Raw genomic sequence first — 24,928 nt, forward strand, 5'->3', positions numbered from 1 at the left:
CCACGCAACTTTAGCACACGCCCTCTTTAAAATAGACTCGCCTCTAATAGGGGGAAGTAAATGCCTATCAAATAGCCAAAGCATCTGATTTGTTCGTTATCCTTGTTGTTCAGTGATCCTTGGAGAGCCAAAGGATTTTAATAATGTCTGTCGCCCCTTCAAGCGTTTGCTCAATTTCGTCACTTATAATCTCTTCTAGTGTGTGGGAAAATCACAACTGAACAATTATAGAATAATGAAGAATGGAAAGAGATTTAATCTTGCATAAAAACTTCAATTTAAAGATGAATTGGTCATTCATATTTAGGCTGTGTGCAATTATTTCATCAGCATGTTGACATCATCCAGATTAAAATATACTGTATACATCTTTAATTGAGTTTGTCTTTTACCAATGTTCTCTGTCTGAAACAAGATCTGTCTTCTAAAATGCTGGAAAAGACAATCCTGTAATAATTAATACTTCACAATACATCAACTGCTTAAGGAACGTATGATTTAACATATCAATAATGCAGGTGAAAAGTTTCTCATTGTCACGTAATGATCACCTCACTGTGTATTTAATGAAGTCACTTTGAGTTCCTGGATCCTCAGGTGATGAATACTGACTCACAGTTTTGGATATATTAACATTTGCATGAAAGTCTATGACGGCCTGAAGGAGGTTTAGTTGTTCAGCACCGGTTAGATTAAATAAAAGCTTCATATTTCTACAAAATTGAAGCCTATCCTGTTTTATTTATGTATTTCAGCAGATTTGATGCAGTAGATAAAACAACATCAGCTGGACTGTGAGTTAATATCAGTTGATGATCTATTAGGCAGGAACCGTTGATAAATCCTAAATTACTACATTAGTTATGCATTAATTAAACGTTACTTACCCACATTGTAAAGTTTATACATATGCTGTATATGCTACAAGCCAGATATAGGTATAGATACTCCAAATAGACCTGTGTGCATTGAAATGCTGAATGCATTGTATTGTGTTTTTGTTTATTTCCCCTTTGGGAGCTGTCCACCTGCTTGAGGACTGAGCAGAAAGCTCCAAGCTTCTCTCTCTCTATCCCTCTCGTTTCCCTTTCCCAGCATCCCCCATGGACCATGAGAACGACTGTCACAGCCTGGAACAAGATTTCAAATCTCCCTGATGGCGCACACCAGCAGTCGTCCCATGAGCGTTCAGCTCACTGGTTTCGGGGTCGGTCGAGATAAAAGCACCTGCTGCAGGTCAGAGCCTCACAGTGTGCTCGAGCCACATGGTGCACTCATTCGCTGCCAGTGCTGCTCAATAGAGCCTTTAACACAGCAGACATTTTTAACATGTCACAGAAGGCAAAGTGCAGGTTTAAATAAAGTGAAGGATGCTTCAGTGTCAGTGTGCAGGTAGGTGCATGCTGGCTCTCTGTCACACGGTCAAGTCTTGAACTGAATAGAGGCAGGTCCCAATCAATTACAAATGGGAAACAGCAGGACAAGAGACATCATTTGGAACAGAACAAAAAACATCAGAAAATAAGAGAACTAAGTAAGAATAGACAGAATGAAAGATAAAAAGCTACACAATTGGACATGATTAAAAGAAAGGTGATTATGTTGATATCTAGAAAAATAAGGAATAAAAACAATACAATAAATAATAAAAAGTAAAACAGTGACATCATTACTGAAAACATATAGGCACGAAAAAACACAATGTTTTAAATGTATTTGTTACCACCTTGCTTACAAAGGGGACAATGAAGAGGGTCAGATCAGAGCTTCTCCGTGAGTATTTATGTGTATAAGGTACAAAATAGTGTTTATACATAAAACAATTAATTGACGTCTTAAATCTGGGGGGAACCTAAGTGCATCTAACATTAAGTGATAGTGTGTAAAGAAAAATGTAAATCCGCTGTCTCTTGAGGGGATGAAGAGGAGTTTTAGAGGCCCCTTTAATAAACAATAGTCAATAAATTATGAGTGTGTGTGTTATGCAGACAGTCACGATGTGTGTGTACTGTGATAAGGCCCTATAGACCGGCTCCTTGGGGGACAACAGACGTTAACTCTGATGGCACCCAGTCCTTTTTCCAATCTGTCTGTCCCTGCAGATGTGGGTTAAAAGATGACACGGTCTGCTAATCCGCTGATCTGCTCATGCACAGCCCCCACATTTAAAAGGAGAGAGGGGTGATAGAGAGACAAAGACAAAGAGGTGGGGGGTAGAAAGCCATGCGTTTATTTTATTTGTGTGTGTGGACTATATGGTCAATAAATGTGCTCTTGCAGAGGTAAAGCTTTCCACATACCAGCACTCAAAACTGGAGCAATGCATCATTTCACTGGTTTTCATGTGTGTGCTCGTGTGTATGTATGTGTGTGTGTGCGTGCGTGCGTGTGTGTGTGCGTGTGTGTGTGTGTGTGTGTGCGTGTGTGTGTGCGTGAATTAAGAGGCGGGGTTCTTAGGTAGCATGTAGACAACTGCATGCTTTTCACAGTTGACAGCATCGAATGAGCGCCCGGGAGGAGGGACCCTGACCCGGTTACAGATATAAAACCAGCCAGGCTGCTGTCTCCATCGTTACAGATTTTGGGGGCGGGGGTGAAGACACAATATGTCTGACTGCAGGAGAGAGTGGAACCGGGAGGATGAGCTGCCGGTCTACCTGGCGGGGCCGACCCCCACCGGGCAGCACCATCGGAAATCCTACGGCATGTTCAGCTCCGTGGAGGGGGCGTTCGAGAGCAAGACCATCGACTTCGACAACTATGCGGTGGGGAGGAGAGGGAGCCGCACCCCGAGGAGCGGCAGCCGGGAGAGGCTCTTGGACACCGGTGATGAAGCCAACGGGAAGACGCCCGGCAGCAACCAGGCCCAGGAGGGGTCCGTTGGCAACTCGCCCGGGGAGCGCGACGAGTCACACGCCGGTGTCGAGGTCAGACACCCATCGGGGAAGGAAACCCCTGATGGAAAGGTATGGATGATGGATTTACTTCTTGGCATTTTCTCTCTGTGTCAGTCTGGGGTTTTTGGTTGAAATGTTGGATGCCATTTATGTAAAGGCTTCCCAATAAATAGTTTAGGAAAAAACTGATGTTGGCCTGGAGGAGAACTATTGCTCAACTTAGAAAAAGAACAAAGAGTATTATTTATGTTGGATGAAAGTAGCATGTAAATATCTTTAAATAATTAAACAAAAGATGCTGTGGGCCTCATTTTGGAAAACTAGAACTGCTGTCTGTCAGGATTTATCCTGATGGCTTATAGACAGCAGCTCTGAAGGAAGAAGGAAGTAAGAATTTCCTTCAGACTGCATAACTAATGAACTTTTGTGCTGCATTGCAGTTTGGGGATTTTAGTTTACGCGTCTTCTGAGCTCAAAGAAAACTGTACAAAACACACGCATGCGTGGAGAGGTTCAGTGACGAGTGTGGTGCTGAAGTGGACAGCGACAGACTGAGCCGAGTTGTGTTGTTGTTGTGTCCTCAGGCGTGTGTGTGTCTCTTTGTGTGTGTGTGTGAGGTATTACTTATGTTCAGGGGACCTAAATCCTAAGTTGGAAATCATTCAATTTTAAGGTTATTTAAGGTTATCTTAACGTTACGTTTATGTAATGTTAATGGTTAGATTGGGTTTAGGTTTAAGTTTGGTTTAGGTTTGGCACATTGTAAGATTAGAGTGAGTCTCCTCAAAATCCTTTCTGAGTTCCTTTCATATGGCTGTTTTTGTGTTAAGACTTGCATTAAGGTTAGAGTTAGAATTAGGTTAGGGTTGGATTTAGTTGTGAACTAGGGAATGCTTTATGCCATTGAGTTTCCTCACTAAGATAGAAGAACGAAAATGTGTGTGTGTGTGTGTGTGTGTGTGTGTGTGTGTGTGTGTATGTGTGTGTGTGTGTGTATGTGTGTGTATAAGAGGGAGGTGTGAGGGAGCTCGCGTCTACACCGTCTTTGTCGGTGCTATGAACGCAGCACGCTTCACGCTGTGCGCACTGCACGCATCATTTACGCAGCCGTGCGGCGGAGGATTCGTCTCTCCCCCCCTCCCTCTCCCTCTCCCTCTCCCTCCCACACACACAAATACACACGCAAACAAAAACCAACAAACCCCAGAGGAAGATACAAGGGGAGCGGAGCTGTAGCGCAGGGCAGCACAGACCTGAGTTGAGTGCCCGGGGGCAGAGCTGCGGAGAAAGCAATGTCTGGGAACTGCTATCACGGGAAGAACAGCATCCCCCACCTGACGGTAAGAGACGCGGCGGCCTGGCCGGTGAAACTCTCTCTCTCCGCTTGTGAATGCAAATCCCTTCTACCAGTGCTGGCAGAAAGAGGTGGGGATTAAATTCTTAGCGAGGCAGCAAAGAGCAGAAGGCCCCTCCACAGTGCTGGATCTCCCGTGTCAAACAAGCAAAGCCACGACGCTGAAGTGACAATTGTCAAGTGTCCCTGCGTCAAATCGAGCGCGTACCCCTGCTCAGGGTGGGACAGTGTTGTGTAATCTCACAGTTTGTCAGAGGGATTAACTCGCACGCGAACAACGGCTCGAATAGAGCAACTCAGAGGCGTGAGGCTGGATCTGAACAAAGATGCTTCCTCTTGTCAGGACGCATTGTGCAGAGAACCTCGATCATCATGTCAGAGGAGCCTTATATTAAATGCAAAGTGAATACAAAGGAACACTATTGCATTACAGTGCATTTCCTCTCACTGCAGTCACATGTTTCCTCTGGTAAGGGTCCTTACTGCTGTCACCTCGAACCATGGATGATCACTGGTTACCACGGAGACCTAACATCCTCCCTTATGCTGCTCCCAGTCATGGTGGCAGAAAGTATGGACACATGATAGTCTGATGAAATTGTGCGTGTTTTAACAACAGGCCTCTCAATACTCAGTGTTTGATTGTTTTTAAATATATGATAAATGCTAAATAGTTCCTTTTTGTATTGGGCCCCACCCACGAACAGCAGCTGTGGGACCATGCGTTTCTTTCCACTTATCTTTTCCCAGTGCACTGAGTCATAATATCGCTATAAAGCCATGCGTGACTGTGTATCAAGATGTCATTGAATTCAACCCCTCCTGCACCTCTCCCTCCCTCCCTCTCTATCTCTGTATCCCTCCCCTGCAGAGTGAGCAGCTGCTGATCAAAGGAGGGCGGGTTGTCAACGATGACCAGTCTTTCTATGCGGACGTCTACATTGAGGACGGGGTCATCAAGTGCGTATATCAGGAACTAAACACCATAGGCATACAATACAAGTTTAAGAGTGATAGATTTTCTATTGATAATGATTTCTCTCATTATTCTCTTTCTTTTCCACTGTACACTTCTCCTATCATCTCTTCCCCCCTTCTTACTTTTGGCCTTCATCTCATCCTCCTGACCCTCGGCAGGCAGGTGGGGGAGAATCTGGTGGTCCCGGGGGGAGTCGAGGTGATCGAGGCAAACGGCCGCATGGTGATACCTGGGGGAATAGATGTCAACACCTGTCTGATGAAGCCCTTTCTGGGCACCCAGCCTGTCGATGGTTTCCTCCAAGGCACCAAGGCTGCACTTGCTGGAGGCACTACCATGATCAGTGAGTGTGGAATTCAGTCTGTGACCAAATTAAATACATCTCACAGCTAGATTCAAGTCCAGTTTGGCCTTTCTGTGTGTAGATTACATGTTCTTTGAGTTTTCATGTGTTTTCTATGGTTTCCTCCCAAAAGTTCAGAGTCATTCATACTGGGGTTAGGTTAATTGGAGACTCTAAATTGACCACTGGTGTGAACGTGAGTGTGGATGGTTGTTGTTCTCTATGGGCCTTGTGATTCGCTGTCCACCTCTCCAGGGTGAACCCCGCCTCTTGCCCCAATGCCAACTGGGTTTGGCTCCAGTACCCATCCACAACCCTCAAAGGATAAGTGGTAAAGATGATGGATGAAACTTTTTTTGCACTCTTTCCTTCTTAACCTTTGACCCCTCCTCACCTCTCAGTTGACCATGTGACCCCCCAGCCCGGGGACAGCCTGCTGGAGGCGTTTGAGCACTGGCAGGAGGCTGCGGATAAGAAGGCCTGCTGTGACTACTCCCTGCACGTAGACATCCCCCAGTGGAATGAGACTGTCACTGATGAGTTGGAGCTGCTGGTGCAAGAGAAAGGTACGTCATGCAGTCCCTAGTTATTCTATGATATTTAAGAGCTGTGGTCAGTGCTGTAATTCCCACTTCACTTCTAAGTGCGTGCTTGTTCTTGGATCCATTTCACAACAACAACAGGGACAGATTTAGAAACAATTTGGCCCAGCGCTGAATCCTCTTACAGTGAAGGCTCGGCCGGCAGCCATTGTTCTGATTGCGGTTCTGACAGGGTGGCAGTGTCCAGATTTAGCTTGTAATCTGTTTTAAGTAAAAGATCACTGTGCCTCTGGGGGCAGCAACAAAATATTGGAGTAACGGAGCCAAGGCTTCTTCTGCTGCTTGTGTGAGCAATTTCCCTCAGATCAAATTGAGTCGTAATTCTTGGCTCAGATGCTGCAAACGTGGACTGCATGCCAGACGAGCTTGTACATCGCGGTCTGGATTTTATTCATTATATTTTGTGATAAATGTTTTTGGCTGCAGTCGCAGACATTTTCTTCTTGCCTCTGATTGTCCCTCCGTCACCTTCCTGTCATGGATACATTCTTTGCTCCCACTCCTCTCAGGTGTCAGCTCGTTCCAGTTGTACATGGCTTATAAGGATCTGTACCAGATGTCAGATTCACAGGTATGTTTCAGCATATCATTCGTTTCACTTATCACATACTGCACTCATTTCCTCATGTTAATCTGGGACTTTCTTCTTCTGGGTTCTCTGGCCTCTCTCAGCTCTACGAGGCATTCTCCTTCCTGAAGCAGCTCGGTGCTGTGGTGTTAGTTCATGCGGAGAACGGAGACCTGATTGCTCAGGTGGGTTTATTTATTTGTATGCATTTATTTATTTGAAAAAGGAAAAATGTACATTAATCAACAATAAGTATTTCAATAGTACTTTCTAGTCTAAACGACCACTCAGCACTTTATTATACGTCACTCATACATTGCCATAAAAACGTGAGAAGCAATGTTGGGGTCAGAATCTTGCCCGAGGATGCTGTGGCAGGTGGAATTGGAGAGACTGGGACCTTCTGGATCGTGGTCGACCCGCTCTATCTCCTGAGCCACAGCCAGCCACAAATTAAATACAAATGTAAATGCGCCAATGTTCACTGACAGGCTACTTTTCATCAGCGGTCCCTTTGCCAGATGTTGATAGGCATCCTGTCGGGATAAAGAATAATACAGAATGAAAAGCATACATCATCGACAAAAGCTGTTAACAGCTGATACAGCTCCATAACCTTCTCTGCCTTTTGTCCCTTAGTGGCAAATGGTGACTGTGATGGCCGAAACACAAAACCTGATTGGGTCACGCAAAACAATAAAAGGAAGTTCCACTGATCTAAAGTTTACTTTGAAATAACGCAATGACAAAAAAGTGACGGCCCAACAAGGCCAAGGATCAGCAGGTTAATAAATGGATAAAAAACGGCTAGAAACTCAAAAAACTAAAACTCACAAAGCGTCACATTTCAGAGGATGAGGAAAGGTCATACACAGAGCTTGCAGGACAGGAGACCAAAGACAATGTGTTAAACAGGAAGTGAACCTCAGGGAGTTTAAATACAAGGAAGTGAGATTGGATAATTGTTAACAGGTGAATGGAGAAACTGGCAGGAAGTAGAATTGACACAAATGCATGAGGAGAAGACTTAACAAAATAAAACAGGAAATGAAGTTATGTAGAGCTCATTGTGTCTACCAGAGTCACAGCACCATCACAACCGTTAGTAGTTTACCGTGGTGACATAATTAACAACATACCGTAGATTGACTGAACTGTATCACCGCCAATCCTCTACGTGTGTACTCCTTCACAGTCACTGAAAAATAATCTCATTGCGTAACATGCAGTTCTCGGGGAGGGACAGGATTTATTTTTGCTGCTGCAGCTGAGAGTGACAGTTTTATCTTTTGACAGTTATTGGACTAATGATGATGATGTAACGGTGATTACGATGGTGAGAGCGGAGGTGCTGATAATGACGATAAAAGCCATGATTAAGGGAATGATGATGGTCCTGATTAGCGGGGGGGATTTAAGTTGAGAACCATAATGTATGTGAGGGTAATGAATGATAAAGGGGCGCTGATGAATAATAATGAAACGCACTGTATATAGTTAAAATCAAGGAAGAGAGGCCGGGGGTCTGGTTTTCATTTTGATTTCACTGTGCTGTAGACAGCGCTGTCAGAAGAACAGGAACAGAAGCCAGATCTCACTGAGCTTTGGCTTTGTACGATTACAACGCACACTTTATTTTCTTTGATGGTATGACAGCGCATGAGATTTTAATTTTACAGTCATGAGATAACAGCAAATGGAACAAAAAACAAGCATTGTGGGTAAAACATGACTTGGTATTGTGGCGCGTCTGCAGATCATTTTGAAAGCGTTTTTTTTTGTGCTCTTTAGGAACAGAGAAAAATCCTCGGGATGGGAATCACTGGACCGGAAGGCCATCCCCTGAGTCGTCCTGAAGAGGTGAGTCTCATGCACAACACTGTCTGACCAGTCATCCATCACAGTACAGGTTAAAACACTTCCTTACTCCCCCCCCCCGTTCCCCTTGTGCAGCTGGAGGCCGAGGCAGTGTTCCGTGCCATCACTCTTGGTAACCGCGTGAACTGTCCTGTCTACATCACAAAGGTGATGAGCAAGAGTGCAGCTGACACCATCGCCCAGGCCCGGAGGAAAGGTCAGCCGCTTTGTTTTCTTAATTTCATTCATTTGATTTTTATTTAAGTTTTAACCAGTGAATACATTTGAACCCTTTAAGACCATCTAAAACTTCAACAAAATCTCAAAACAACCTCCTCAAGCCTGAGGGATTTTCAGTGAAACCTTTATTTCTCTGCCTTTAGAGCGAACAAATGAAAATGAAAACATTCTGGGACTTAATACCTTCAACATTTACAACACTCAAGTGTATTTATTTCCAGTTTCTGCTTCAGAGGCTGTGAATTAACATGTGTCAGTCTTTACCTCTGTGGCCTCTTACTCGCCAGAATCATCATCTTCCTCCTCCTCTTCCTCAAACATGTAGCAGCTCAGCAGCGAAACATCACTCCTGGTCTTAAAGGGACAAACACACATGTTACATCAGGTGTTGAAGGATTATAGGAGATACTATGATGTATGATGGAAGCAGTTGACCAATCCCTACAGAGTGGGCTACCTGGCCAATCAGAGCGAATGGGCTTTATCAGGATGGGGGGCCTTCAAAAAAGGAGCTAAAACCAAGCATTTCCTACAGAGGCTGAAAAGAGGAGCAGCAGCAATGGACAGTGGGAGGAAAGGGATTTTTTCTGAGCATTGGAGCCTGTAAACCCAAGTTTAAAATATGAACCTGAATATGATGTTTATGTTCACAGTCTGAATATAATCGGCACATCTTCCTCTCCAGGTTCTGTAGTTTTTGGCGAGCCGATCACAGCCAGCTTGGCCACTGACGGTTCTCACTACTGGAGCAGGAATTGGGCCAAAGCGGCAGCTTATGTGACGTCTCCTCCTCTGAGCACTGATCCCACAACTCCAGACCATCTCCAAACACTGCTGGCTTGGTACGTTCCCAAACCTTCTCAGCAAGTCAATGCACAGGATGCAAAGTACCTGTGTGTACTTAGGTCTCAGCCTACAGTTTGTTTCCCAAAACACATGACTATAAACTTTACTACTGAGTGAAGACAAGGGGATTCATTTAGCTATAACCTCTGCACAAAGTGAAATGCAAATCAGCTGGATGACACCAAAGGAGACACCGGCAAGGATCTAACTCCCTCTGTTTGCCCCGAGACGTTCGCTTGCTATTCCAGCCACAAACAGGCTGCTGGTGCCAGGCACAATGTCACAGCAGCTTCAGTGAGAGAGAGAAAACAGATGGAGGGAAGGTGTAGCGATATGCATGAGGAGGAGGTGGGCAGAAACCAGGAGGGAGATGACAGAGACTTAATAATGGATGAAGGACGCGGTTTAATAAAGCGTCTCATGTAAAATACGTGTAAATGGCAAGTTAAGTTGTGGTTTGTGAGGATTAAATACTCCAGACCAGAACCAACCTCTGACACACATTCACACACATACAAAATGCCCAGAAAATCCTGCTGTACACTTTTAACTGTCCCAGATTCCATAAATAGCACAGGAGCTAGAATCCTTCATCATCTGTTGCCTTGGCTACCAAGTGCCTCCCTGCTCCTCCTTCTTCTCCTCCTCCTCCTCCTCCTCCTCACTCACGCACTCCTCGCTACTCCTCCGCCCTTTGTCTGCAACTCCAGCTTCTCAAGGCGGGTCCATGCTGTCACACCACTGCTTTTTCAGTGATGCCAAACCAAAACGCAACTCTTTCTCCCTGGTGTCGGAAAAACCCGTTGTTTCCATAATAGGCCGTCTCTCTCCATCGTGGCAATGAACAGACAGCTCATGACAGTAATTAACAAATAATTAAAAGGGCTTGGTTGAGACGCGATGATAGTGTTTGGTCTTTATCAGTCACATTCAGCCTCTTGCGTACCAGGAGGTGAAGCATGTGGTGATAATGTTTTTGATAAAACAGTCTTTATGTGCTCTAGTTAATACTTGAGGGACCAGGGCTCCAGCTGCGATGCGCCAGTCTGCCTGGTTCCACTGGCTGTTTTTTGTTTCTTGCCCCAGGCCACAACATGACTTGTGCTTTAACTAGTGTGCTCACTGAGGACAGCTGGTGGCTAACAGGAGAAATTACACCAAGGAGGTTATTTTTTCACCCCTTCAGGAATTTCCATGTGTGGGATCTATGAAGCACATCTATCCATCTATCCATCTATCCATCTATCCATCTATCATCTATCCATCTATCCATCTATCCATCTATCATCTATCCATCTATCCATCTATCATCTCTCATCAATCCATATATCCATCTATCCTTAAAAAATATCAGGCATTTTAAGGGGCTGATATCTGTGATTGTGTCAAATTTGGTACAGCTTCAAACATCTGCTGGTAGAATATAATGTTTGACAGTTTAATAACTGCAGTGTTAAGACTACGCTGATCCTTTTTCTGTCCTTTTTGTGCCTGTCTACAGTGGGGACCTCCAGGTGGTGGGCAGTGCTCACTGCGCCTACAGCACGTCTCAGAAAGCCATTGGTAAAGATGACTTCACCCTCATCCCTGAGGGAACCAATGGCGTGGAGGAGAGAATGGTTGTCGTCTGGGACAAGGGCGTGGTGAGTGAATGGCTGTGTGTTTCTGTATGTGTGTGTGTGTCTAGTGCGTAGCTTTGAGTGTGACTTTATTTTATCTCTCAGGCCATGGGGAAGATGGACGAGAACCAGTTTGTGGCCGTCACGTCCACCAACGCGGCTAAAATCTTCAACCTGTACCCACGTAAGGGCCGGATAGCGGTGGGCTCCGACGCCGACATCGTCATCTGGGACCCTGACAGCACCAAAACCATCTCAGCCAGAGTCCAGCAGTCGGTGAGGACAAAAAGAAAACAGGACAGGACTTTCTCATATCTGTAGATATCCGAAGATTCTCTTCACCCCCAGGTCATGGTGTCTTCAGGAGCACTGGCCACAGCTAAAATCTGATCGGCCCTTGAAGTGCCCCTCTCCTGTCAGTCATCACTGATAATACTAATGATAAATGTGACAATTTCTGCTCTCACTGAGGGCTGCAGGGTTTTAATCCTTTGAGCTCCATGATCTAAACTCCACTCACCCCCTTTGCATTGGGGTGGCAGCAGACACTGATGGTTTTCTTAAAAAACCTGGTCGGATAAAAGCAAAACTCTCTGCACACTAAGGTGCCACCAGAGGACATTGATAAACTTTTTTTGTGCCAACTGATGAAGAGAAAAAGAAAAACTGACCCTTTAAACTTCCACACCAAACGATGTCTTCAAGTGCAGGAGACTGCGCGGCCTCAGAGGGGAATATTTGCCTCGAGCAACGTGACACAATACAGTGGAGATGTGACACGGTGGTTAATGTATTCCGTCTGCTCTGCCACTGTCAAACACTGCTGCCGGCTTTAGGTTATAATCCCCCTTCACCCCTCACCCACACTGTGGTACATCTCTCCACCAGCCCCCTGGATTCACGCTGCCTCCCTCACTGATTCACCCCCAATCTTCTGTGGCATTTTGCTGCATCTGCTTAGCTCCATAGCTACAATACAAAGCCTGCTGAAATAGCACGGTGAAAGGTATCGCTGTTCTAAATTGTGGTGGTGGTGGTGGGAGGGGGGTACTGGAGGAAACAACAAATATTTGTTTCCCTCAATTCCCATTTTTTTTCACTCTCTGTCTCGTATATTTTTGTCCCTGTTTTTGCTCATAGGCTTCAGAGTACAATATCTTTGAGGGCCTGGAGTGTCGCGGAGGTCCAGCGCTGGTGCTGAGTCATGGTCGGGTGGTTTGTGAGGATGGGAAGCTGCAGGCTCAGCAGGGCACCGGCCGTTTTATCCCCTGCAAGCCCTTCTCGGACCTGGCTTACCAGCGCGTCAAGTTCAGGGACCAGGTATAGAACACCGACGCTTAAATAATAAAAGCAGAATGAAAAATAGGTGACGTAAAGAGAGTTCCACTTTCAAGATTAGATTAGATAACACATCCACACCCAGTGCTGTTGCATTTCACTAATACATTACACACATCAATTTAATCTGGTTTCGTTTGGCTTACTAACAATATTCCGGTATATTTATAAAATACAACACACCACACTATGTTCAGCATTGACCTGAATTTACAGTATAGCACAGTTGTTGCCAGCCTTTTCACCCACAAAATAACGATGCCAGACTTATGACCTGTATTATCCCAGAGTACATTGATTTGAGCTGGTTCACCCCGTGCTCTCCACATGTTGTAACATATCCAATGCTAGAAATTAACCTGCCTTAGCTGATGCGACAACTTATCTGTCATTATCACCTCATGGGTCAAAGAAAAGATTGATGGAATCCTTTTTATTGGTTTGATCTAAACCTCTTAATACCTGCCCTCTCAGCAGACCCCTGCTCGAAATGAATAGTGTATATATCTGCAACTACAGGGTCTATATAAATAATCTTGGTATCTATATAAAGTTAACATCACATTAAAGATGTTGCTAGGTCAGAGTAAATGAGGATGGAACACAACAAAATGACAAAAAAAAAATCAAATTTGAACATAGATTTAGTCTTTTGTAATAAGTATGGCTAAAATATGCTATTTTAAATTGGTTTTTAATGGTATTTAATTTAATCCTTTCACAAGCCCCACTCTCTGACTCGCATCCCCCCCAAGGGATTCCCATCCCTAATTTAGGAACCACTGGTATAAGATACTGTAAATGTAGGTCAGTCCTAATTATAAAAGGTATGAAAACTATATAACTTACATATAAACAGCACACGCAACATTTACTGGTTACACTGTCTTATGCAGCCTTACTGATTTTACCAAGTATATTTCACAGTTATACAAATGTTTATTTAAAAGCTAAATTGTTTCTGAAGAAATGATTAATAGATGTGTTTTTGATCTAGGTGAAGGCGAAGCAGGGTGTTACTCGGGCTGTTACTCGTGGGATGTACGATGGTCCTGTGTCTGATGTCGTTCCTACACCCAAATATATCACTCCTTCTCCGTCAGCAAAAACATCACCCACCTCGACCCATCCACCACCAATACGCAATCTGCACCAGTCCAACTTCAGCCTATCAGGTACCAGACATTGTATGTTCTAAAATCCACTGATTTCTCATGTTAGATGGAAGGTAAAAATATTAAATTACAAAAGAAAGACTGTTTACTAGTTTATTCTGAAATACATAACTCTCATAGTTGAATTTTGTCTTTGTCTCTCAGGGGCTCAGCTTGATGACAACATCCCACGTCGCTCCGGCCACCGTATTGTGGTGCCCCCCGGTGGCCGCTCCAACATCACCAACCTCTGTTGAATGTGTGACTGTGCACAAAGTGTGTTGTAGAGGTTTCACCTCTTGAGTGTGTTCGAGTGTGTGTGTGTGTGTGTGCGTGTGTGTGTGTATGGCCGCGAGTGTGAGCACACAAGCATGAATGAACACCATTGTATTTTTGGTTTTACTACAATGGCGACACACTCTGTTTAGACTACTATGATTTAATCAATTTGCCTTCAGTCGCTGAGAAGAAATGCATTTGCACTACAAATCAAATAAGAGTGTGATTTTTAATCAGCCAATTCAATCAGAAACATGAGTAACTCACAATCAGGGCACACACACACACACACTCACACACGCTCAGACACACCTGGAGTTAAAACATCCTCCAAGCACCTAAACGTGACCCCAGTTTGACATAATAGCGTTCTTGTCTCTTCTCCCCTGTGAGCATGACTTCCTCCGTACTCCTCCTCACTTCCCATGTCTTGCTGTGTGAGTCTGCTCAGACATGGTGCTCCTACTCTCCACCCAATTTGGTGGACGGCTGAAGAAACGACAGATTTCTCCTGCTTCCGATTTTCTTTTTCGAATAGTGGCAATATCTGTTTCAATGTGACTCAAGTGGATCAGTTATAGGCTTCAGTGCGTATTGCATGGACGCGTCTTTAGAGTTTGCACTACTTGTACTTAGAATTGTACTCAAGGCACATTTGTAACTAACAGCACAAACGTCCAGTATTCTCATATTGTTTAACGGATGCTTATCAAACATAAGTTTATTAACTTAACTGTGGGTATAGATCCAGCTTTGACCAGGTCCAAAACATAACTGTGAACTTCAAGAAAAGCAATGCAACTTCCACTTGATCAGATAAAATATGCAATATGTTACTATTCAGTGTTGTAACTAGATGAGCCGTTGAAACAAAACCAGTCGTGTGCTGCTGAATGAACTTTTCTGATGGCTTTACCTGCATATTTAGGGTTTCATAGTAAAGACGTTATGACGTGTGTGTGCTAGTTTCCTGCAGATCACTCCAGCCACAGATGGATTTGTTGTAATGACATGCTGAACTCACTGCTGTAAAAAGGGCTCCACCTCCTGCATCACCACAAAACCACAACGACAATCATCTTAAGCTGTTTTTATTTGAGTGATTTATTGTATTGATTCTGGATGTTTTTAGTGTTTCTATGCTGCTCTGTTTTTGTTGCTGTCGTCTGGTGTCTCCAATGGAACCACTAATGATCAATAAAGACTTGACTGTTGTTAAAAAACTTTGGATTAATGCTCACATCTATGCCTGGTAACATCCAGCAGAGAAGCTGAAGCAAAGGGATACAGACAGATCAGCTCAAGTAAGAAAAAAAAACTAACCGGGTTTTAACACAGGGAAAGACCTGAGGAAATGAGCTGGTATAAATACTGTAAAGGAAATAAAACATGCGGGCAGGTGCTTGTGTTGTTGATGTAACAGGGAATGGGATGATTGGCCGGATCTGGAGCCTGTCATCCCCCTGGAAATCTGTTTTTACTGACCCCTAGTGGTTCAACTACTAACATACACGACCCTGTAACATCACTGTTTTGTATACTGTGCAGCCTCACCTACCAGTGATGCTCTGTTGGGTTAGTGGAGAAAAAGGCCTGAGAGCTTCAACCACAGGGGGCAGCAAAACACTGCTTTTCAGACTGGTGCTGAATGAGGACTTTCCTGCGTCAAAGGATGAAGACCTGTGTCCTCTTGATTCAAAGTGGTCCCATTAAGAACTTCTGAAGATAGTTCAACAATCAAGCTGCGCACACACACAGATCGATGCAAATCTAACTTTTGATGACAAAATAACAGGTTTACAGGTGAATGGAAAATAAACAAATCAAATCAAACTGGCTGGGAAACAAAAAGACAGCAGGACACTTCAGACAAGATACAAAAACTGATAATCTGACAAAGACTGGGGGACAAAGGCTGGAATAAATAAATGGTGGCTGCAGGTGTGTTGTGGAAGTGAGAACAAGAGTGTGTGTTTGTGTGTGTGTTTGTGTGTTTGTGTGTGTGTCTGCATGAGACAGAAGGCCCTTGGAAACATGTTGGTCGTGATAATTGTTACATTTCCCCAGACTTCTGGAGATCAGGCTTCGATAAAGATGGAACGTACCATGTTGACAACCTGATCTGGTTCCTATAGGAACAAACATTACACACATGAGACACTGTTTGCTGCTCACACAGCTCGTTGTTTTCAACAGTTTCTCCCTCTCTGTGTGTGTGAGAGACATTTTCACCAAACTCTGTGGGAATATTATATAATAAATAACATCATGCATAGTTAAAAAATATTTTTTTCATAAAACTATAGACAAGATCAAGATAAGGTCAGGTTAGGTCAGGTCAGGTCAGGTTAGGACAAACTTTACAGTCCACAGTATGAATATTATTTTTACATTTTGTATGCTGCTGTCTTGGCCAGGCTTCCCTTGCAAAAGAGGTAATTGTATCTCAACGGGACCGACCTGGTTAAATAAAGGCAAATAAAAAAAATAAAAAATTTGTCTTTTGCGCCACAACAAAGATCAGATATAAAAACAGAAGTAAAACACATTATATCTTAGAGCTTAGAGTTCAATTATAGACAGTTAAATACAGTTCAACAGACATATTTATGTCTTGTGGCAGATTAAAGCTTAAGCTTACATCTATGACCAAAGGCTTATATAACTAGAAAAATTATTAATTATGACGATGACATCACCCTGATGTCATTATGAAAATGATCCGGTATACTGTAGTGATTAAAGACATTTAATCTACTGATCTAGAGTTTATTTAGACTAATCATTCATCATTATTGATATAAATGTTGCCATGAAGGCATTATGAAATACCATTTTTTTACAGTCTAAAAAAGTGAGCTTCCCCTGAAAGGAGTTCATAAATATATAGCCTGTGCAGGGTATTCAACGCACTGCTTGTCATTATATGTAGTGTTATCGACAGCTCGATATCATCTTGAACAAGCTTTCACTTCCAAATTGTCACAACACTGTTTAAAATTAATTATTCAACAACTATAGTTGTTCCGGTTATTTTAGTCCTCGGGCCATAGGGTTTTCTGACAGGAGAACTCATCAGTGACGGTTCAATTAAACTGAATACGTGAACTAACTTACTTGACTCTCATACAACAGTTGCATACATTTTACAACAGAAAACACTCTTTAACATATTCAACATGTAGGGAGCTTTAATTTCAAGTAGGCTTTACGACTGCAACACTCGAGTGTCCACTCGAACCAGGTTTTGACCAGGACCAGAGTTCACATTTCTCCTCTAAAGTCCTTGGTTGATGTAAGTTTCTATATTCATAAGCACTCCATTGTCTTGCATACACATTGTAAGTGTTAATGGCATTTTTGGGGATTGTTTTTACTATTATTTTATCTTTTAATTTAATTCAACAGGACAATGACCAACATACAAACAACAATCAACAAAATATAGTCAAAATGTCAAGAGGTTAACAAACCTGAAGTATATAAAGTAAAGTAATACAAAATAAAACACCAAAATAGAAAACTACATTTCACATCACGTCCATGATTACCTGAATGTATTGTAGCCACAGGGTGAGAGAAATATGGAAGAGAGGGAGACAGGGAGGGAGAGAAAATGAGACAGATGACATTTTCATTGGCCCAGAAAAAAACCATGTTGGGTAAAAACATTCAGGTTTTTCAGGGGAGTTGAATTTTAGTTCCTCCAGCCTGAGGCAGCTTAATAAGTCTTTGTCCCAATCTTTGTAACATAAAATGAGCAAGATGATCCATCTAACCAGGAGACTAGCATATGCTGCTGTATCAGACTGGGCACGTGATATTGGACTTCCCGCTGGAAGAATCCCAAAGACAGCTGTAAGGGGGAAGGTTCAAAATCAAATCCAATCACTTCAGACAAACAGAGAAATATTTATAATCAATCAGATTGTTAAAATGCAAACATGAAAACAATGCTGGAAAATAAATTTATAAAGAGAAACTTACAAAAAGTTAAATAATCTTACACTCAGAGGAGATCATAGGAACCCAGTTAGGGCTAGAACAGGCAAATACAAGTCCAAACAGGCACCGGTACAAAGGAGAAAGCACAGAAATAAAACTGGAGTAGCAAACAGAACCAGTGAGACAAACAGAGACACAGGGTCAAACCGGGGAGCTCAACACACAAACCAACAAAGCGGACTGGGAGCACGGAGAGTAAATACACAGAGGATGCAGCAGGGATAATTGGACACAGGTGAAATTACAGTGAGGCCTCACAATCACAGAGGTGGTAAATAAGACAAAGACAGAAAGTAAAAAAGCAGACACACAATTAAAGGTAGTAAATGTTAGAGCACAACGGGAAATAATAAGCTAATATCGTTTTCTTCTTTAAAGTACAGTGTAGGGACAGATCATAACAAAAATAGATCATTTGCGCATTTGTTATTTGCAGCAGATGGTGATGCACACACACATTTTGACATTTGTGATCCTCGCTTCTCCTCGAGTTCTACTGGCCTCACATATTTTTATTTATAACCCACAGACTGCGTATATGAATCGAACATTTTCTGGCTTTTGCTGCAGATGAACTGAATCCAGATAACATCACCTTCACAGAGACCAGCAGAGACCTGCATGCTGCCGCTGCCATCTGCTCAGGGAGCCAACCAAAGGGATGCAATATTGAGCTTGTGAGAGTGGAATTATGCAAAGTTTTTTTTTCTGTCTTTCTTCCCTGCAGCAGTTCGGGAAATCACGTGAATTTAAAACAGTTGCTCCATGTGTGTGTGTGTGGAGTGTGTGTTGGGTGTGAAAAGGTGCCATAACTATACAGGGACTCCACGTCCCTTGAAAGTGTATGGACCGCTGTTTGAGAATAACAGGGAATCAATCGCATCCAGGCACATTACTGAGCCAGCTGTGCCGCTCTTCTACCACTGATGGTCCCTCTGGTCCCTGCTGCACATTTCTGAGCTGCATCCAGTCACTGTGCAATTAACAAAAATACGCTTTATCTCTCTGAATATGACCAGATTGTAAACGAGGAGCAATAAAGCCCCCAAAATAAAGTAAAAATTCAGGAGAGCTTCATTATTGGATAGACAATATATATTTCACTCCAGCAAGGAGGCTATGTTTTAATTTGCATTTGTTTTTTTGTTAATTAGTAAGTGGGATAATGCAAAAAGTCCTAGAATGGAGTGTAAGAACAGGGAAGAAGCCTATACATTTTGGTGTGGATATGGTCAGAAATGTGTATTTTTAACATTTTTGTTGGTGCAGATGAAATACAGATATTAAAATACAGATATTGTGAATTTAAAGTTGGTTTCTTTGGTTGATTTATTCCTCATAGAAACATTTTACAGTTTGCAATTTACACTTTGGCTTACATTTGGTTCCTTGGATATAAATCGTTTTATTGAACAGTATACTTTTAATATTAAGTTATTTTACTTTCTTTTTTTATTTTAATTATAAAATTGCTCTTACAATGGATAAGTAGCAGCAGGGCGTGAACGACAATTGCTATCAATATGGAGCTAATAAATTATCTTAACGTGGGACCTCAAACGTACGCCGTTTGATCAGGGTGTAATGCCACCTTTTGTCCAGTTGGTGCCCATATTGAGCTTTGTTACAAGGTCAAAATTGCTCCTCAGGCTGGCCTTTGGATGTATGTACATTCATTTTAAGTTCAATAAGAAGAATTGGCCTGTGGGTCCGGTTCGGTCTGGTACGAAGATGGGCCCCCCAGGTCCCTTTTACCTGAGCCCCCAAAGTCCCTTAGAACAGTCCTGCTAACCCTAACCCTAACCCTTAAGGAGGCAACTTTGATGGATGGAGTGAGCATCAATGCTATACTACAAATTAACAAAACTCAAAATTACTGAAAAAAAAACAAGGTTCTCACCCACTACTGCCACTAATAGTATTACCCAGTATAATTTTGTTGGGGTGTGCAATAATTTACTAAAATACAAACATAATTATATGTTTTAAAATTACAGCCCTGAGCTGCAAACAGCTACCCACATATCTTTGCTTTCACAACTCGAGCTCGGAGTTGTCAATTATCCACACACACGCTTGAAAGTAAAATTATTAGTAGGTAAAGCACTCACCAGCTGAGGGGCTGACGACAACTTTAGAAATCCAACAAGAGAGTTTGTGTCTCTGAGCTTTTAGAAGCCTACAAGCCGTCAACGATCGGCCAATCAGAGGAGGAAACACACCTCTGCAATCACACCAAACACAAAATACCAAAACACCACCCTCAAGGATTCACACACACATGAGTCTATGTTACCTTCTAAGGACCATGGTCTACAAAGGTATCTGTGAAGACGCAGGAGACAGAGAAATGAAAAACTGACAATGAGCAAAGTTCTTTTAGTTTGACCCTAAAACTCAACATTTTTTATTTCACCTTGATATTTAACTGCCCTGTTGCTTTTACAGTTTTTATATTAAAATAATTGTCTCATATTTAGTGTAGAAAGGGTGCATTTTGAGACCATCAACTTTTATTGTCCTGAAGTCCCAGGACCATTACATAAAAAAACAGAGCCGGCACATATGGCAGTCTGGACCGGTCTCATTAACCTCCATCAGGTTTACGGTGAGCAATACTAATTTGACTCAGAGCAGGGAGAGAATTTAATGCTTGTATTAAAATTCATTCAATGGTTTCTCTCTATCAAAACTTCTTTAGAATGACAAAATTATATGTTTTTTTAATTTTTTAATTTAAAAAAAAATGTATGTTATATAACAACACGCTAAAAATAAATTTGTCATGCTACAATTAGGATACTAGGACTAGTTTAAAATGAGATAAGTATTCAAATCGCTGATTATTATAATGACTGATAATAAATATAATATTATCAACAATATTATCAAACTTAGTTCTTTTCCATAAAGTTCTTGTTATGTGCAGTTGACAGCTGAAGCATGCAGTTCTCATTCTGCTAAACAATCTGCTTTCATATGAAAGTGTGTTGTATGTGTTGTTTCCTTCTATTCCACCAAGAATGCACAGCTGGCACGGCTTTGATGAGTACCGGCTGATGTGTCCGTGAAAAGATGAAGAGACATAAATGACAGCCTACGGAGGAACACGGGCAGGATCAGATCTAGCTTCAGCTGCCTGGCGTATCAACGAGAACGAGTGTTTACAGCTCTGCTGCAAGGCTTTCCTGAACAGAGGAACACTGCACTCTGACAGGATTTATCACATCTGCAACGCTTTATGCTCAGCTGTACTCATGTTGAATGTTTCTCTGCTGCCGGGGGTTTGCAGCACCCAGCTATACGTGTCAACTCACTGGACATCAAAACAGATTTCATCCCGGCGGGATGAGCACAAATGAACCAGACCGGAAAATGTCAACGTTTTACACGATTACGTCTTTTCCACTTTGAAGCCACAAAGCAACGGTACTTTGTCTCTGCATGCAAAAGGCAATTCGCTTCAGCTCGCCTTGATACGGAAAAAGGAGAATGTGCTTATGCCCCTGAAGGCCTCTGACAACCCTGAAGACCATTTTATAAACCAGACAACGTGTGAGGAGGTTAACATTCTGGGGTTTACTTCATCAGGTCCCTCCCTCACAACACTTTTCCTCTATCTTTAAAAAAAAAATCAATAAAACACTCCATTGGGTCTATTCCTGGAATTTAATTAAGAGTTCAAAGATACTGACTTCCTTTTTTTTGCAGCGCAGACAACTCCTGCTCCGTTTATCTGGTGATTTATAGCGTTGAAAAGTCTTTTACGGTTGCCACTTATGTGAGCTGACTTACAAGTTGATTGATATGACACCTGATGCTTCTGATGTTTCTAAGACACTTGTTAACACATTTCTCTGTGCGGTTTAATGATTTTTTTCTTTTATGTGTTTTTTATGACTTTATGGCAGGCTGCAGAACAGTCGCTCCGGTGGGGATGGTAACATCTAAACCTCTCTTTTCTAAACGCCCACAACTGAGGTCAGTTGTTCACAAATGAGCCAGTTTGATTAAAGAGAAGGGCCAGGTATTCCCAGTTGAAGTGGTGAAGCCAGACTAATAATGAAAGCCCATGACACCACCTTTGACAACTTCCCTTCTGCTCAAATAACTGTCACTACCATCAAACTAGCTATTACATGAAATAGGATCACATTAAGGCAGAAATTATGAGAGGTGGATGCATTCTCAGAGGCTTTGCTGCCTGTAGAAGGTGCCACAAAGCGTCAGCTTCTTACAGCCACAGGCTAGGCACGTTGTTGTTTGAGAAACATCGACAGCTGTAGGAGCTGCAAAAATTCAGATACTTTTCCAAGAACACAACTAAACCATAATGTAACGGGACGCCAAGGAGGCCACAGCGCATTTGATATTAATAAGTAGCGTGTGTTGAATCATTGGTGATGGGTTGGATGTTTAGGGGTTTCTGTCGTTGCACTCTCCTGTCCATAGCTGACATCAGAATTTAAGGGTGTTCTTCGGGGCCTGCTCGCAGCTCTGGGCCCCAGGCCATCGCCTGTTTTGTAACTCCCCTGGGTAAAGGGATTTCAGTGGGTTAGCGAACATCATAGTGCTGAGATGACAAGCTAAATGACAACAGAGAGACGGAGAGAGAACCTACTGGAGAGTCACACAGTTCTTAATCTCTGTATATGGTTGTGGGATATAACATTCAAACCATTCCCAAAGCCACAGCTCCTTCATGCCGATTTACACGTGTAATTTACAACCAAAGAAAATGTCTTATCCAGCCATTATCCATTTTATACCTGATATGACACAAATTGTGAAATATGAAGAGCCTTAGACTCATACATGATCATTTTCCAGACTACCTCCCACTGAATGTCTTACCAGTCTTTTACAGTATTATGACTCCACGTTGTTTCTTATTAATTTATCTGGAAGCTGTGGTGGCTTCTATTGCTGCTGGCTCTAAGGAGCTGGCTTTTAAACAGAGCATGCAAATAAGTGTGTCTGTAGCTTTTTGTTATGGTTTGTATTTTATGATGTGTCTTTATAGAAACAGATTTTGTACCTTTATTTATTTAATCCTCATTACAAAATGATATGTTTTCCCACACAACCTGTAAGTAACCGATATACACGGCCACATGGTGGCAGTGTTGCATATGAGACCAAAAGAAACAGATTGCAGGATTTTTCTGACATTTTGAGTCCTTCACACTAATCTTCGCTGCAGTTAACACCTCCGAAGCATTTTCTGATAAGTCTAAGTCCAAATTGCCCTCCGCAGTTTGAGTCTTCCTGCAGTAGTTCCCAGTTTATAAAATTCAACTTTCAGAGATAAACTAGATGGATGGTTCTACGCTGTAGTGATATACTAGAAAATACATTGTATTTGGGCTTGAGCCAGCTCTAAATTGACATTGCACATTAAAATAAGAGCATTGAGACGTATTCTGCCAAATGGGAGGGTTGTGCTTCTTCTGGTTTGATGTGAGGACAGTTGACCTTGGAGACAGCAGCTGAAGAAACTCACTTGTTCTGTAGCTTTTGACCACACCACATGGTCTTCATCAGCGGACGATGTTAGCTGATTGTTTTTTTAACTGAGTTTGAAAGTTGTTATGGCCACAACCTCAAAAGTTGACTTGGCTCAACCCAGTGACTGCAACATACAATGAGGATGCCATGCCAGAGTTGCAACCAGAAACTTCTCCTGTCTATACCGAAATTAAAATAACTACAGAAGAACCATAAACAAGACGACAGACCCTCAAATCAAAAGGGAACAAACGATAAGGACTGTGCCATGATGACGAAGGCTGCTGCAATTTAAATGGTGGAGAGAATTACAGAGAGAGAGCTCCTCCTCTCCCGCATCCCTTCAATCCCCCTCCACCAAATTACACTCTTCACACGCTCCTGAGAGAGGAAAAAAAGAAAATGAGAAAAGGAGGAGTAGGAGGAGGAAAACAAGAGGGGGAGGTGGGGTGTAACAAATGTCTACAGGCAAAAGCTCTGAACAAGTTGGTAAATGGACCTTGAATGGAGATTGTTTTGTCAACAGTTAAAAAAAGTGGCACCATTTGCATAAGACCAATTCTGAGTGCATTAGCTGTGATTCATGGCACTAACTCTGATGGCACTCAGTATGCCTCCGCCAAGGCTCCCGAAAAAGGTTGAAAAACGTAACGCAGGGTAAAAAAAAGATAAGAAAAATAAATCCTGGTCCTGCACCAAAATTTATTCTGTGACCAATAACACATCCTTCAACAGGTTTCGTGGAAATCCATTCAGTTGTTTTTGTGTAAACTTACGTACAAACAAACAATCCAACAAATAGACGGACAGGGGTGAATACACCCTCTTTGGAGGAAGTGAAAAGCTAATTATATAAACAAACTTTTGTGTCACCTTATCTAGAGTTAGCCACGTTTCTCACTTTTTAATATATGGCATCATCCAAAGTTTTTTAGTCAACCACAATTATGAATATTAATAGACAGCTAATAAAGAGTTTTTAAAATTATAAAATAAATTAAAAGATGTTACTTTAGGATTTTGGCCCTTTTTGCCAGAAAATCAGAGGCTGCTTAGTCCACTGGATTGATAATTGATTTAAGGTTTTAAAGTTAACTTATTGAAGAGTGAGTTTTGATGCTGGAGGAGGATTTTCTACAACCTGGCAACCCAAACATTGTTATGAATAGATTACAGGTCTATACAGGGCCAAAGTAATTGTTTATATATTTTTAAAAAATGCATTTAATACATCTTGTCCCATTAGAAGGTTACTACTTTCATTTTTAGCCAATTTAATATTAAAAAGGTTTATTGAAAATACTTTTTTTGTTGCTCCACATATTTTCTCAATCTCACA

The 24,928-nt window shown here is 42.3% G+C and overlaps 1 protein-coding gene across 1 annotated transcript; it reads left to right on the forward strand.

Moving 5' to 3' along the window:
- Positions 1–2,606: 2,606 nt before the first annotated feature.
- Positions 2,607–14,054, forward strand: crmp1 (collapsin response mediator protein 1). The gene is made up of 14 exons (XM_053416995.1): positions 2,607–2,966; positions 5,123–5,211; positions 5,389–5,573; positions 5,975–6,139; positions 6,685–6,746; positions 6,848–6,928; positions 8,535–8,603; positions 8,697–8,817; positions 9,526–9,682; positions 11,188–11,329; positions 11,411–11,581; positions 12,446–12,625; positions 13,641–13,818; positions 13,963–14,054. The coding sequence occupies exons 1-14, from the start codon at positions 2,607–2,609 to the stop codon at positions 14,052–14,054; spliced, it is 2,052 nt and encodes a 683-aa protein (XP_053272970.1).
- The last annotated feature ends 10,874 nt before the right edge of the window (positions 14,055–24,928 follow it).

The sequence above is a fragment of the Pleuronectes platessa genome, chromosome 3, assembly GCF_947347685.1.
Source record: "Pleuronectes platessa chromosome 3, fPlePla1.1, whole genome shotgun sequence".
NCBI lineage: Eukaryota > Metazoa > Chordata > Actinopteri > Pleuronectiformes > Pleuronectidae > Pleuronectes > Pleuronectes platessa.

What these genes read in the sequence shown, in the direction of transcription:
- crmp1 (XM_053416995.1), top strand. Translation starts at nt 2,607, where the DNA reads ATGTCTGACTGCAGGAGAGAGTGGAACCGGGAGGATGAGCTGCCGGTC. An exon ending in GCTGCTGGTGCAAGAGAAAG is followed by an intron (nt 6,140 to 6,684) that starts GTACGTCATGCA and finishes CACTCCTCTCAG; the next exon opens with GTGTCAGCTCGTTCCAGTTG. An exon ending in CTCCAAACACTGCTGGCTTG is followed by an intron (nt 9,683 to 11,187) that starts GTACGTTCCCAA and finishes GCCTGTCTACAG; the next exon opens with TGGGGACCTCCAGGTGGTGG.